The sequence below is a fragment of the Lissotriton vulgaris genome, chromosome 7, assembly GCF_964263255.1.
Source record: "Lissotriton vulgaris chromosome 7, aLisVul1.2, whole genome shotgun sequence".
NCBI classification, from domain to species: domain Eukaryota; kingdom Metazoa; phylum Chordata; class Amphibia; order Caudata; family Salamandridae; genus Lissotriton; species Lissotriton vulgaris.
The window spans coordinates 1,346,434,770-1,346,451,706 of record NC_141695.1 but is presented as its reverse complement, the minus strand read 5'-3'; the positions used below and the strand labels follow the sequence as shown (position 1 = coordinate 1,346,451,706).

The 16,937-nt window shown below is 42.8% G+C and overlaps 1 protein-coding gene across 1 annotated transcript in view; it reads right to left on the bottom strand.

Moving 5' to 3' along the window:
• Positions 1-16,937, bottom strand: part of LOC147703663 (putative DBH-like monooxygenase protein 2) — a 301,023-nt gene that overhangs the window by 255,860 nt on the left and 28,226 nt on the right. Inside the window, exons 3-4 of the mRNA XM_086932002.1 lie at positions 14,064-14,219; positions 6,901-6,984 (exon numbers count right to left, since the gene is read on the bottom strand). Of these exons, the coding sequence (XP_086788128.1) occupies positions 6,901-6,984; positions 14,064-14,219 (240 nt within the window). The remainder of the gene's footprint in view (positions 1-6,900; positions 6,985-14,063; positions 14,220-16,937) is intronic.

Below are 16,937 nucleotides of genomic sequence, written 5' to 3'. Positions count from 1 at the left end.
CCCCTATAAACCCACAACCCGCTACAGAATTAAATTACGCAAAAAAGAAAAATACTAAATTCATTAATACAAACTCTTCACACATATTATAACATAAAAAAACACTATAAAAAATGAGATATTAATAAAAAATCGATATTTTTAACAATCTATATTATATACTTCGATATTTTAACTTTCTATATTTTTAACATTTGATATTACATTACTTACCTTAAAAACGATATTTTTGATATCTATATTCTGTCCATTCGATATTTTGTCCAATCGATATTTAAAACTCGAAATTATGTCCAATCGATATTTTGGAGTCGATATTTTGACTGTACACCAGGTGAAATATGTCTCCATGTTTTTCAGATTTAACAGTAAACACTACAAACATGCTTTTTTAGGTCTCGCTGGTGTCCAGCGAAAGACCTATTGTTGCAGAGTTGCCGGGAATGTGAGACAGGGGATGTGCACGCGCAAGCCCTCAGCGATTTCACCTCGTGGGTGCGCACGCCCAGCTGGCGCCGTGCACATCTCCTGTCTCACAGTCACAGTAAATCAGCCTCTCTCAATCACAGCCACACTCACGCATGCGCACACACACCTACACCCACCTATACACACGCAGACACACACACGCACACACACACTGCATACACACACACACACACACAGCCACCCCCCGCTCACCTGGCTCTTTTGTCACGACTTCCCTGGTATCTCCGCCGCATCACCTGGTTTTCGTCGCAGGTGGCGCTCTCTGGCGTGTCACTATCTAGAACTTCCGAGTTAGCTCTCCGTAGGCGCCTTTTATCATAGACGACTGCGTGCAGGTCGTGAACGCACATGTGCGGCTGGGTCTTCATGCCAGTGCAGCAGCAGCAGGGCCGTCCTTCTCTGGCGCAAGGTAAAGAATGGTTTCTTTCTGAGCGTAGTTTTATGGCGGGTCATGTCTTTCTAGCCAATCACAGAGCTTACTGGGAAGTGCAGACCTGCGAGACCCATGCTGCCAGTTGATTTGCTGGGGTTGGAGTGTGGGCGTGTCGCCGCCGCTCCAGCTGAACAGTGCCTCCTAGGCTTACTCTTCGCTCACAATACCTGCACTGCTCTCACGTGTGCCCCGCTGAAGACAAGCGCCGTCCCCTAGCTTCCTCTGAATGCTCCTGAGCCGCCGGTTGTCTGAGATAATTACACACCACTTAATTCCACTGCACTCAATGCAACACAGTCTCCAAATACCACTCAGTGCAACATAATTACATGCCACACAATTACACTCTACTGAATCCAACATACACTCCTCACAATACCACTCTGCCACATAATTATATGCTAATTACACTGCGCTCAACGCAACATACACTTCAAATACCACTCAGTGCCACCTAATTACACGCCACATAATTACACTGCACTCAACGCAACATATACTCCAAATACCACTCAGTGCCACATAATTACACGCCACATAATTACACTGCACTCAATGTAACATACACTCCAAATACCGCTCAGTGCCACATAATTACACGCCACATAATTAAACTGCACTCAATGCGACACACTCCAAATACCACTCGGTGCCACATAATTATATGCCACACAATTACACTTTACTGAATACAAGATACACTCTACACAATACCACTCAGTGCCACATAATTATATGCTACATAATTACACTGTGCTCAATGCAACATACACTCCAAATACCACTCAGTGCCACCTAATTACACACCACATAATTACACTGCTCTCAATGCAACATACACTCCAAATACCACTCAGTGACACATAATTACACACCAAATAATTACACTGCACTCAATGCAACGTACACTCCAAATACTACTCAGTGCCACATAAGGAATTAGTTACTTACCTGTACACTATAGTTTTCCAGTATTATCTTTCATAGATTCACATGCTTGTATCTTTCCCGTCGTCATGGTGGGAGTCTCATGGTGCATCATCGTCATGGTGGCCTGTACTGGGTGTTTGAGTTGTATTTTCGATATCCCTGTTGGTTATAAGGCTGATATCTGTTGGTCTGATATGAGGATCTCTGATTGAATTGACCTCTTGCACCCCTTTTACGAAAGGACTGAAACCGTCCTTGCTGAAGAGACCCCAGCGCTCTAGCAGTATCCATGTCAGATTTGATGCCTTGTAGCAATTCGTCTATATGTTTCCCAAATAAATTTTCGCCATCAAATGGCATATCCACAATTTTCGCCTGCACCTCTGGACAAAACAATGTTGCTTTAAGCCAACCTTGTCTGCGAAGTGAAACTGCCCCAGCCATCTGTCTGAAAGCCATAGATGAAACGTCCATGGCGATGTCAATTGATTCAGCAGCAGACTTCGCTCCGTCTTTGAGGATAGCCGCTGCTTCCTCCTTTCTATCGTCTGGTAGCGCAGACAGTATGGGTGCCAGATCTGACCACATTTGCCTGTTGAAACGGCTAATAAGGGCCATAGCATTGGCTGCTTTAATAGTAGAGGCTGCCATGACCGCAAACCTCTTACCTGCACCGTCCATTCTCCGTCCTTCTTTGTCTGGTGGCACCAAGGAAGTAGCCACCGGGTTCTTAGAATTCCTCTGCGCCGCCTGCGTCACAACTGACTCCGGTCTGGGGTGTCCTATTAGACAGGCTGCAGCAGACTCTGGCGCTCTATACTTTTTTTCCGATTCTTGGAACGGAAACCGCTATGGAAGCCGGTGTCTTTAAAATTTTTAGGCCCTCTTCCCAAACGTGAGGGATAATCGGTATTGATCGAGTTGATTTCCTGGCATCATCCTTGAAATCATACAAGAAACATTCCGTTTCTTTAACTTCCATATCCAAATTAAATCTCTTCGCCGCCTTCTCCATGATGTCATGGAACCCTCCGATGTCTTGAGAAGGAGAGGTGGATGGCAGCGGGGTAGGTGACGGGGCCGATGGCAAGATGTATTCATTCCATTCCTGCCCCGAAGCATCATGAACAAGCTCCCCTTCTTCAGGTTGGTCATCCTCGTCGGATTCCGTAAGGTCATCCCTTATTGTTATCACTGGCGGTGATCTCACCCCCTGCTCTTGAGAGGTAGATTGTGTCCTTGGAGGTTGTGAGGAAGCCACCGGAGTAGATGATTGAGGGGCGTTTGCCTCAGGAAAACGACGGTAGTAGTCATTTATCATGAACCTGAGGTCAGATACAAGAGACACAGGTATGGAAACTGTCTCCTGTCGCTCTTCCTCTCGTGATTCCTCCTGTTGCTCTTCCTCCTCATTATAATCACATGTTTCCTGGAAAGACTCATATCTAGAGGACTGAGCCCTGTCCTTGAAGGAAAATACCTCCTCTTCGTCTGTGTCCTGGCTCTTTATTCTGAGCTGTGAAGGGCTGTAGGCAGCACCTGAGGACTCCTCTCCATCTGAGTCTTGTTCCAATAAAGAAGATGGGGGTTGAGGTGAAATCTGCATCCAAGATGTGAATTCCGCAGATTTGCTGATAGTCGCCGATCCCCTGGACGACTGAAATGACCGGATAGAAATCATAGTCTTCGACTGTGGCGATTTAAAAGCCTTTGCCGTTGAAAGTATGATTTTCGTCGACGGTGTCGTCGACGACGCGGTCACCGTCGACGGAGCCGTCGTCACCACAGCCGTCGTCAACGGGACCACCGTCGACGAGGCCCCCGTCGACATCCTCGTCGTCGAGTCTTTCGTCGACGATGTCGTCGTCGTCGCCGTCGACGGTCTCTTCGTCGACGGGATAATCTTACTCGTCGACGTTGTTGTCGTCGACGTTGTCGACGTCGACGCTGCTTTAGATCCTATCGTCAACGAAGCCGTCGTCGTCGAAACAGTCGTCGGCGACGGTGAAGTCGTCGACGGAGCTGAAGATTTTTCCACAGATTTTGAAGTAGAAGCTAGGGAACTGGTCGACGGAGCAAACCCTGTCCCTTTCAGACCTGAAAGCTTCTTCAGAGGAGTAATAGGGAGAGAGGACGCTGCTTTCTCTTTAGATTTAGATTTCTTAGGCTCCACTTTCTCCTCAGGAAAAGAGGCCTTTCTCTTTTTAGGTGTCATTTTTGAAGATTCCTCCCCAGAATCTGTGTCTGATGTGGCCTTCTTCTTCTGAAGCCATAACAGCAATCGAGCCTCTCTGTCCCTAAGAGTTTTGACAGAAAAGGTTCTACAATATTTACAATCCTTAGCAACATGCTTAGGGTGGAGACAGTATAGGCAGTCCTTGTGTGGATCTTCAGAGTAAAGCCTGGCCTTCCCACAGGATCTTCAAGGCCTGAACAGCCTCTTTTTAGAGCTTTCAGCCATAATGAAGAAAATAGGTATACACAATACCTTAATCCAGTAGACAAGACAGCAGAAGTAAAAGGTCAATAGTTCACTCAGGAACAGTAAACTGAGCAGAGCTCAGGGAGACTCCTTTCTCACACGAAGGCGGTTGGAAATCTGAGGCAGGAAGCTTCTGCTGGGGAGTGTGAGGGCAGGGCAGCAATGCTGATAGGCTGACTTGGTCTGGTAACCAAATACTACAGTCCCTATGGGGTTTTTCTATGCAGTTTTCTTCTCTATGATACTGCTTTGGTCATTCTGTTACCGTGAGACTCCCACCATGACGACGGGGAAGATACAAGCATGTGAATCTATGAAAGATGTAATACTGGAGAATTACACGCCACATAATTACACTGCACTCAATGCAACATACACTCCAAATACCACTCAGTGCCACATAGTTATATGCAACATAATTACACTGCACTCAATTCAACATACACTCCAAATACCACTCAGTGCCAGATAATTACACGCAACACAATTACACTCTACTGAATGCAACACAAACTCCACACAATGCCACTCAGTGCCACATAATTATATGCTACATAATTACACTGCACTCAATGCAACATAAACTCCAAACAATACCACTCAGTGCCATATAAATAAATGCTACATAATTACACAGCACTCAATGCAACATACACTCCAAATACCACTCAGTGCCACATAATTACACGCCACATAATTACACTCTACTGAATACAACATACACTACCCATATTACCACTCAGTGCCACATAATTACACACCACATAATTATACTCTTCTCAATGCAACGTAAATACACTCCACATAATACCACTCAGTGCCATATAATTACACACCTCATAATTACACTCAACTCAATGCAACATAAATACACTCTATCTGTCTATCTATCGCGCTCACTCTATCACCATTACTCTGTCTATCGATCACCCTCACTCTATCTATATGTCTATCTATCGCCCTCACTCTATCTATCGCCCTCCCTCTACCTATCTATCGCGATCCCTCCATCCATCTAACGCCCTCCCTCTATCTATCGACCTCCCTCTATCTATCGCACTCACTCTATCTATCGCATCACCACAGTATCACTCAGCACCACCACCGCATCACTCAGGGGCACCACAACATCACTATGCGCTACCACAGCATCACTGAACTCCACAGCATCACTCGTCACCACCAAAACATCCCTCAGCACCACCGCAGCATCAATCTGTGCAACCGTTCAACAATAACTGGTTCAAATATGTTCTCTCAATGTTTCAAGATTTATTACAAATGTCACAAAAAGATGTTAATATTTCACTTCTGTTCCTGGATTTTTGTCACAATGAAATACAATGAACAGATTCTTCACAAAAGTTATTTACAAAAGTTTAAGCTATTGTCATTATAAATTACAATAAGTTTTATTTAAGTATTAATTATTTAAAAAAATGTAAAGCTATTGCTATTTGTAATATCAATACATCTAAGTCACGTAAATACACCACATATTGCATTACAAATGCTATAGGTGTCACATTTGCAAAAGTTAAAACTATTGGCATTGTAAATGACAAAGTTATTAAATTCGCTATTTCCAAAACCAACACATAAGTAAAAAATGTGTTATTTACAAGACCAATAGCTCAAACGTTCCTAATGCGAGACCTATTGCATTGCAAATGCTTGTTATTAAAACTTTGCACATTTAATAATTGTTGCAAATTTAATATGTGGCCAACTCTGTTCCAGGGTAGTATTATCATTTTCGCAGCGCTTACTCCACAGAAGTGTTTGATACTTTTCTGGAATAGGAAAGTCTGTTTGCAAAGATACTTGCGAGCTAAGTCCATGCTTTTTAAAACATATCTGCAATTCAAAAAGCGAAAAGAATAAATACTTTAATTACATCTGTGGTTTTTTTTAAATCTAATTTTTTAGAGTTTTATATAGCGTGAACTAGACCCGAGACATCGGGTATCACAGCGCTTTACATGAGCACCAGTTTTGTTACAGAAGAACACATTATTTTTTGTTAGGCATGGGGAGATTAAATGGTTTGCCCAGAATCACAGGATGTTGAGCTTCGTTGCCGAGACTCGAACCCGGTTCCCCAGTTCGAGGTCGACCGCTCTAGCTGTAAGGCTACATCCTCTCCCCTCAATGTGTACATACAATGCTTGCATACCTTATGAGTAAATGGTGGGGAAAAATCCGATAAACATATTAACATAGGCTTCTAAACATGTGAGGACCTAAGATTTGAAGACAAGGCCCTGCAAGGTATTGCAAGGTATTGGCAGGTATTGGGCAGGTCATCCCACAAAACGGTCAAATGTGACTCAAATTCACAGACTGAATACAGTGCATTGGGTCCAAGACTGTTTTTCTAAATCAAGTGCTTGACATCACTGTGCTGCCAAGGAGAAACGCTATGTTCACACCATCCTTGTGATGCTTACTTTATACTGCACAAACCATGCTGTAAGGTCCTCCTACTACAGGACTTTATCAAAACAGGTATTAGTGTCTAAAAATGGTTGCCTTAGTACAACATAGTATATAGATCCACCCCTACCTTGTAGATATGATGCTTGCCTGTAACCGAGGGAAGCTGGGTGAAAGTGCAGGCGTAGGTAGTCTCTGATGCGGGAATTGTGTACTGTAAAAGAGAATTGATAATCTGTGAATGAGCAATCAGTAAACATGCAAAAGACTCAGCTGCAAAAAAATGCTTCTGTTAAACAAACAACGCCAATCTGTAAAGCAGAGTTACACTGTGGTACTCTCCTGGAAAAGTGTGATACTATAATTGACTAAAATACAATACTTTGTGGAATTGTAAGGGACTATGATGTGCTATTCCCCTGTAATACATAGGTGAGGTAATGTACTACCCTATATTATGTAATACTATTACAGTCTTCAGCCCGGCTTGCTTGAATCCAGTGGTGTGGAGTGCATGGGACTCACTTCTGAGCACACCCATCCCACTCGGGGTGACAAATGCAAAAACTACAGGTGATGGACAGAATGCAGAACGGCTGAAGATTCAAACAAGCCGGGCTGAAGACGGCAGGAATGCTAGAAACCGGTCCTCGGAAGCCTGTTTCTGGTCCAGGGAAGACATGGCTTGGCAGTTCGGGCTGGACTGTTCCCATGAGGCACAGGGTCAGACTGATTTGCATATAGCCATGTCTGAACTGGGGTGGCAGAGTGGGCTAAAGAACGGTGATGGATTAAACCCAGATCTTTTGACTGGGTGTGAGTGTTTGATTGATTCATATGCTCCGTCCATCACCACCCCTTTTTGTACCGCTTTTGGCCGCCATAAGTGTGTCAGGGTATGCTCAGACGTGAGTCCCTTGCTCACTTGGCCACTGGATTCAAGCAAGCCGGGCTGAAGACGGCTGGAATGCCAGAAACCGGTCCTCGGAAGCTTGTTTCCGGTCCAGGGAAGACATGGCTTGGCAGTTCGGGCTGGACTGTTCCATGAGGCACAGGGTCAGACTGATTTGCATATGGCCATGTCTGAAATGGGGTGATGTGGAGTGCAAAAAAACGATGGATTTGGGCCCAGATCTCTGTACTGGGGTGAATGTAAGACATTGTTCTGCATTCTGTCTATCACCTGTAGTTTTTGCATTTGTCACCCCGAGTGGGATGGGTATGCTCAGACGTGAGTCCCATGCACTCCACACCACTGGATTCAAGCAAGCCGGGCTGAAGATGGCTGGAATGCCAGAAACCGGTCCTCGGAAGCTTGTTTCCGGTCCAGGGAAGGCATGGCTTGGCAGTTCGGGCTGGACTGTTCCATGAGGCACAGGGTCAGACTGATTTGCATATGGCCATGTCTGAAATGGGGTGATGTGGAGTGCAAAAAAATGATGGATTTGGTCCCAGATCTCTGTATTGGGGTGAATGTATGACATTGTTCTGCATTCTGTCCATCACCTGTAGTTTTTGCATTTGTCACCCCGAGTGGGATGGGTATGCTCAGACGTGAGTCCCATGCACTCCACACCACTGGATTCAAGCAAGCCGGGCTGAAGATGGCTGGAATGCCAGAAACCGGTCCTCGGAAGCTTGTTTCCGGTCCAGGGAAGGCATGGCTTGGCAGTTCGGGCTGGACTGTTCCCATGAGGCACAGGGTCAGACTGATTTGCATATGGCCATGTCTGAACTGGGGTGATGTGGAGTGCAAAAAAACGATGGATTTGGGCCCAGATCTCTGTACTGGGGTGAATGTAAGACATTGTTCTGCATTCTGTCTATCACCTGTAGTTTTTGCATTTGTCACCCCGAGTGGGATGGGTATGCTCAGACGTGAGTCCCATGCACTCCACACCACTGGATTCAAGCAAGCCGGGCTGAAGATGGCTGGAATGCCAGAAACCGGTCCTCGGAAGCTTGTTTCCGGTCCAGGGAAGGCATGGCTTGGCAGTTTGGGCTGGACTGTTCCCATGAGGTACATGGTCAGACTGATTTGCATAAGGCCATGTCTGAACTGGGGTGGCGTGGAGTGCAAAAAAACAATGGATTTGGGCCAGATCTCTGCACTGGGGTGAATGTATGACATTGTTCTGCATTCTGTCCATCACCTGCAGTTTTTGCATTGATTACGAGTTTGGCAGTCTGACCACCCAAACGCTGTGTCAGCATCTGGCAGTAGACAACAGCGCTGGTGGTCTTCAGACCACTGTATCAAGAGTTTAATATGATGCCGGCGGTGTGGCTGCAGAGATCTTGTGGCGATTATTTTTTCATACGTATCAATGCCTTTGTAAACATTTCGACTGTATATGTGTCAAATGCACACATATGCATGATACATGTGGAAAAATACCATCTACCCATTGACCCATATGTGGACAGTCCAAGCAATGCGTATATGGCATAAAAGGACTCACCTGTATATTGCCGCAACCAGGATAGCAATCCTCAGGGTGAAGATGACGGTATGAAGGGGGGACCTGAAGAAAGGAATCCACGTCGAGCTCTAATGAGAAGAACACGAAAGGGGTGAGTGCACACCCCAAATGCTTCATTTCCGCCAACTTGAAGCTGGCGGACCAAGCCAACTCGTTATGGGGGCATCGGCTAAGCTCCTCTGTACCTCCATATGATCCCTGACCGCGACCCCGGTGGTCTGCGTTATGCTGGCTGTGTCAGCGGTTTAGGTGGGGTCTTTGCAATAGCAATCCACCCAACTCGTAATACAGCGGTTGGACTGCCGAGCTCACGGCAGTCGGATAGCGGCCGCATGTAATGCAGTCCACACACCGCCAAACTCATAATAAGGCCCTTAATGTTTAGACTGATGTAGTACAATATTATGTGTATTAGTTATATGAAAATTATTTCTGATGTTGGTTTAGATCTTGCAACAGTTTTTGGGGACTTTTGTAGTTTATTGTTTATTTTATAATATGCTTTTGGTTATTATTTCTAAGTAATCTACTTCTTTGTTGTTTATGAAGAGTTTGACTTTATATTTATAGTGTAGGTTGGGTTCTACCCAGTGTGGATTGGAAGACATTGTGCTATCCCTCCACTGCGTTGTTTGTTTTCGCTTCCTGTGCCAAGGTGCTGTCATAAGCTTTCAACCATGGTATTTGCAATTTGGATTGGAGACTGTGTCCAGAGCAATGTAGTATGCCAACCCTAGGTGTCTTCGAAATAATCCATTAAGGGGCTTAGTTTGTCTTCATTTTGTTGGTAGAAAGGGCTTTCTATTTGTACACAGCAGTGGTTAGCTATCTTTATGACGGGGACAGAGACTATTGCTATTATTTCTTTATTTCAATGTCAAATTGGCTGTTTGCAGAATATTTAATTCTTTGGGCCCGATTACGAGTTTCGCGGTGCGGCACCACCAAACTTGTGGTGAAGCTGCATGCCAGATTAGGAGTTTCCTACTGTCTGCCGGGCTTTTTTTTGGCGTTCCCAAGGCAGTGCTTTTAAAAACAGGCAACACAATGGGAGCCCCAAAAATAGTTCCTGCATGGCATGGTCTAAAAAGTCCATGCTGTACAGGAACTGGTGTGCATGCACACAGGGGGGCTGCGGTGCCCTAGGCGGGATGTGATGCAGAAAGGGGACGGGCCTCTGGCAAGATCTCAGCAATCCCACTATGTGGGACTTTTTAGAGGTAACACGAGGGGTTCTTTGCCCCCAAGGACCCTCAGCATCCATGGGGACTTCATCCCCCCAAACCAGTAGTGAACCACAAAGGGCAGTTGCAGAGTGATGGAGAAAGGGGACAGGGCTACAACGAGCTTTCTGCAATCCCAGTACCAAATTGGGGTAGAATGAGTTGAACGCTGCGTTCAACTGATTCTACCGGCCGCAAGTGTGATCGGCACCTAGCCGGGAATTAATTTATCGGACGCCAACTAGCCTACTTCTATTAAATGTTTCTGGTTACTGCAAACGCATCATTAAGGAACGCATTGACACGTGGCGTATAAAGTAATTGTTACTATTCCCGCTCCTCGCTATTCTCCATTCGCACCGCCTACCCAGGCAAAGCACTACTTCAGGCTCGCAAATCTCCTTGTCCTGATGATGATCCAAGTATCAAGTCACGGATCGAAATGTCGTCCACTTTTGTAACAGCTTACACGTTAATCTGATTTGTTAAAACTAGTGCAACAGCGGTTTTCTCAAAAAGCTTGCCGTGATCAAATGTATTGGCTAAAAGCTTTTTCCTGTTTTGCCTGAAAAATGTATGTTTATTTGTGAATGTTTGTTTGTTTCTTTGGTTGTTTTTTGAAGGATACAGGATTGTGTCCCACTCGATCACTCCTTGTTTGATTACCACTGAATTACCTTGATTCATTAAATAAGTTTCCGGCTGGACATCGTGTTTGTAGTATAGTACTGATTCCGGTCTATATTTATCGTCAACTAAATTGTAACATTTGAAGGACCAACTGTTTTTCATAATAATTAAGAGTCAGAGGGGCACAAAAAGATTGCACTCAGCGCTCCACTTTCAAGATGTTTATTTTCAGCAACACATTTCAACCTAAACAGGTCTTCGTCAAGGCCTTGTTTCCATAGTGTGCCCCATCAACCATTGAAATAACCAACAGGGTGAAAAACATAGAAGAAATACTAATGCTAGTTCTCATAGAGATCAAGGGGATACAACAACAGAATATTAAAGCTGATAAATCAATATGTGCATAATTGAAGCATGAGAAAAATATTTACAAATTATAAATATAAACTGCAGACATGAGGATATCTTTGCAATAATAAAAGCCAAGTGAACAAATTCAACATAAGATTTTTTAAGATTGGCAGCAAAAAAACTTTACACACTTGTATGTGACACAGATCTCACTTTTCACAGTATTAGTCACTAGGATTGGCACAAATTGTGACCAAGTGTCCTCTCCACATTAATCAGTTTGAAAAGCATTCAAAATGACACATAACCAAATACAAGCCAAATGGACTGATTAAAGAATTATCCGATCATATGTGACTGAAATCCCTTGTCACAAGTTAAATAAAGTAAAGAGGCATAAATCATGGCCAAGTGGCCTTTACAATTCAATTTGCAAGCATTCAACATAATGCAAATTCGATTTCAATCATCCTCAGGTACCTTCTTATTACATGACCTTTTCACATATTTCTCGCATTTGTGCCGGTATATGAGCCTAATGCCTTGTATTTTCTTCATTAGATGTCCCTTCATCGCTAGTCCTGAAGAGACCCTACACTGACTATAGGGTCAAAACGCCGTCGACACAAATAAGAAGCGAACCATTACACAGCGCATGTTATTTCATATTGCTGCTGTCTACATAGAGATTATTTCTTGTTAATGGTCGACTTAAAAAATTGTATAAACCTTGTATATAGAAATTCACACTGTCACTTAACTTTGGGTTCCCGTTCTCACTTGGGACACAATGCACTAATGTTTTTTGATTTTCAAATTATGTTTATATTGCTTTTAGTCTAAAAAATGTATAAAAATGTTACATGGATTCTCCTGTGTTAGTGTTTCTTTCGCCCTCTGTCATTGAGGTACCCTCTAAAATATTGCAATTTTGCCTCCTTTATTTCAAAGGTATCTTATCAACCCACAGGAACTGTTGTTTTTCCTTATATAACTATTACCCTGGTTCCATAGTGAGTAGGGTTCCCCTGTTTTCCTTCCTGTACTTTAATGTAGGGCCTTTAACCTAGCTCTTTAGCCTTGGGGATTGGGGATGGATCAGGAGAACACTTTACAGGCAAATAAACATTGACACCAAATCATAATGCTAGCATCAAGGAGTGGGCACAATAAACTTCTTTGGAAAGTGCAACTTCTCCCAGTAGCCGCAATGCCACCCTGTGATACGCAAACAAATGATGGACGGAATGCTGAATAAATCACACATTCAGCCCCAGTCAAAAGATCTGGGTTAAATCCATCGTTCTTCTGCTCACTATGCCACCCCAGATTGGACCCAGCTGTATGCAAATCAGTCTTGACTCTGTGCCTCATGGGAACAGTCCAGCCTGAACTGCCAAGCCAGGTCCTCCCTGGACCTGAAACAAGCATATTGTGACCGGTTTCAGGGTATTACCCTTCATCAGGCAGGCTAGCTTGAATCCAGTGGCAAAGTGAGCACGGGACCCACGTCTGGGCCACAATGTCACCTTGTGATACGCAAACAAATAATGGACGTAATGCTGAATAAATCACACATATTCACCCCAGTAAAAAGATCTGGGTTAAATCCATCGTTCTTCTGCTCACTATGCCACCCCAGTTTACCACCATGTACAGCAATATCTAGGTGAAAGATGTCAAATGTTCCTTAAGAGGGCCTGGTAGATAGGTAGAAAAAGACACAAAAAACGTCTTTAGGGATTTGGGGATTTCTTTATTGCACTTAATAATGGAGGTTGAAAAGCACTGCATCAAAACCTCTCTGAATTCAGAGTTGAGAATGGGGACAGCATGAGATGTTTCAGAAAAGAGAATTCTAGAGGGAACCTGCTAAGAGAGCCTACAATCAAGGATAAAAAGGTAATGCATTAAAAAAATCAAGCAACAAATGTATTGTGAGACATCCTTCTCAAGCCTAAGCCTTCTTCTATATATGATATAGCTAGAACATTATATCACTTATATAATTGTTGAAGAAGAATTAAAGCATTGCTTCCCCTTGTACAATGCAGGGCCAGTGGAGGACGCCACTGCCAAGTGAAGCGGTTCTAAGATGTAACAGCCAGGCATAACCTCATGCACAAACACAGAGATGACGGGGACAACCAGTGTGCCTTACTAAACATGTCAAAACTGGAACCACATATCCAGAGTGAGATAAACTGATTGAAGTAATAGAGAAACAAACACCTAAACTGTGAACCCCAGATCCCTCTGATTCTTGTTTCAGTAACCTGTAGAGTCGTTAATTCGGCTTGCATGCATCCTTAAAACAAAGGGACTTAAAACCTAAGAAAATCTCTATGATAACCACATCCTCCCTACAATCACCCAAGTCCTCAATATATATCTGATTATATTTGACATAAAATGTTGGTTTTTGCAGATTGGACGAGTATGCATGGCATCTGGTCCACACATATTATGGCTTATGGTAGGCAGCAATGATAGGATTGCTGAAACATACACAACAACTGGTATCATTTAAAATTCTCGCATTAAGCACTTGGTCCTCCTGGTTCTCATGTTTCGTGACAATTGGTGCCCTCCAAGTTACTTACCCCATTACTTGTAACGGTGAAGGTGAGTGATATACTTGGGGAAGGTGAGTGCTCAGCTGGGCTCAGCAGGAAGACAGACGATGAACTTCGGTGCTTGTCATGAAATGCAATAGTGTCATCTGAGCCATACGCTGCAATCACGTACATAGCCCCTTCCTGGGAAGATAGAAGACTGTTAGCTCTCATTCTTTGATGGAAGTCCAGATAAACCAGTTTTTCTAGAGTATGCCAATATGCCATCATGACAGCCATATGCAATTGTCTCCATGGATGAAATGTTGACATTGGGTTGTTGTACAAGCGCCTACCATGCAGGTTCTTGATAGTGCAGAACATCTAAAACTAACTGTTCATTTGGAAGGAATGGTCTACCCTTATATCAATGGCTAGTTGGTGACATGGCCAAGTATCTCTTCTTGCAAATGGGATCACCGCAAGGTGAGTGGCAGGTTTTTATCCCACCAATTTTTGAACATCTTGAATGTGTGAGCAGAGTTTAGAATCCAGCCTCCATCAACCCCTGACCATCTGCAGAATGGCCGATTATGAGTTGCCCAGTAGAGAGGGCATGGTAATATGAGGTGTGTAGTGCTGTTGCTATAAAGTATTCCCACCCCTGTAATGGGCAGCTTACAGTTTGAGAGTAATAGCACATGGGTCTCAGAACTGCGTTTACTGCATATTTTTCCCAAATGTGTTAACGATTTCCATTTCCATTAAACTTTGTAGGCACGTTACCACTGCGTTCAATTCAGCACCTGGTAAAATTTGTAATTGAGTGGGGTGGTACTACTCTCCACAAGTCATAATCACCTCCAGACAGAGCTAATGAGAGTTATGTTCAGGAAATGCAAGGAAAGTTTTCTTGCAACTAAGTTGGCTGTGGGTACACAACAACTAAAAGACCTATTAGCCTTACGATTTATGCATCCCAGAAGGCAAATGTCAGGGTACGTCTGCCTACACCAACTTGATGACAGAATAGGATGCCAAGTCTTAAAAACATTTTAAGGGACGTTTTGGGCAAATTGGTCATTTCAAAGGATGGGTCGGAGAAATCAGTTTACTTTAGGATCAGGAGTGTGGTGAAGACAACATGGTCACAATCCTCCACAAAGAAATGCCTGGTACTCTAATATCACTACAGGAGCTATCCCAAAGTTAATGAGAAATATAAAATGAACCTAGGGCTGGATATGTCTGCGCTAAAATGAAGTAACAATTTGCAGGATAGAGAGGATACACGCAAAATACTGGTTGTTCAATACAGTGAAAGGTCAATGGTTAAACCAATGCCATTTTGCTTGTCATGTATACCTAAGTTTACATTACATGACTTTAAAGAGATGGCATTAGCCAACACATTTTTATCAACTGTGTGATGGGGACCTATGCGACACCTTCCTGCACATAAACATCATTACCTGCAATGCAGGCCCCCTTGTGATATGGCGCAAGGGTGTCGGCATTGGCGCTAGGCAGCTATTTTTAGCGCTAGCCCTAGGGAAAGTATAAGGGTGCGCCATATTGTAAATATGGCGCATCCATGCGTTTTGGAAATGGCGGAGAATGGCGCTGCAAATTTGCCACAGTTCCGCGCTCTGTCATTTCCTTGTAAATATGCCCCATTTTCATTTCGGTCTTTTTATCATGAAATGTGGTAGCATAAAAGTTTTGAAGTACGGTGACAAAACACATTTATTTTATCACTCACAATTACCTGGTATTTAGGAAAAAACTGAAAACACATTTGTTATCCTAGGCCACACCTATTACCCAAGGACCCCCGCCCCTCCTTGAACTCCTCACTTAGGATGTGCTCTCCTTAGTGCTGTGATATCCTTACGGATGAATGTTTGCTCTCTATAAATAAAATGAATTAACCATTGAATGCACACATAGCTAAAACCACTCTGATTTATTAATAGTCTCTTTTAATTAGGACATTTTTTGAGTAAAAACTTGACACAATGTATTCATAGATTTAAGAATATAGCTTTACAAAGCATCACTGAATCACATTTTTGCAAAAAAACTGACTTCCTTCTCAATTTATTATAACTGTATTCTGTCTAAAAAAACCTAGGCCGTACAAGTACATGAAAATATTGCACATAGCTATAATCACACGTAAAATTTTTACAATGATTGTACATTAAAAACAGATTTAAAATGAGTTCATAAAGGACTTTTAGGATTCAACGACATATCTACCTCATCTACCCACCTACTTCAAAATATAAATATAGAAATATATTAATGTTAAAAATATAAAAATAGTACATGTTATTTAATTCTGACATAGGTCACCACTTATTTTGAATAAGTACATATATTATATATATATATATATATATATATATATATATATATATATATAAAGACCATAGGTTTCACACCAGTTAAAGTTAGGAATTAGCATTTAAAAAACCTATTAAATTCACTGAAAAAAACATAGGTTTGACACCAGTTATAGTTAGCTGGAAATTTTACTGACATAAAACCATTGAAATTCCCACGTTATAGTTAGTTGGACTCTCTATAACTTGCGCACCTGCAATGCACTGCTGATGACGTCACATATTACATCACTCATGACATGGTCAGTGACATCACTCATGACATCACTGATTTATATATGTATATGTAAAGGTCGATGGAAGAATAAATGTTTAAATAAGTGTCTAAATGGATGGGTTTTTTTTTAATGATTGGTTTACTGGCTTATTAAGTGTATCTTAGTGAATACATATATTACCGAGTAATGTTTAAATATTTAAATATATGTATCAGTGTTTCACTTTGTGTATACGTTGCTGCATGGGTTGGTGAGTAGCTACATGTGTGTGTATATGGGTTATTAGATGGTTTTTT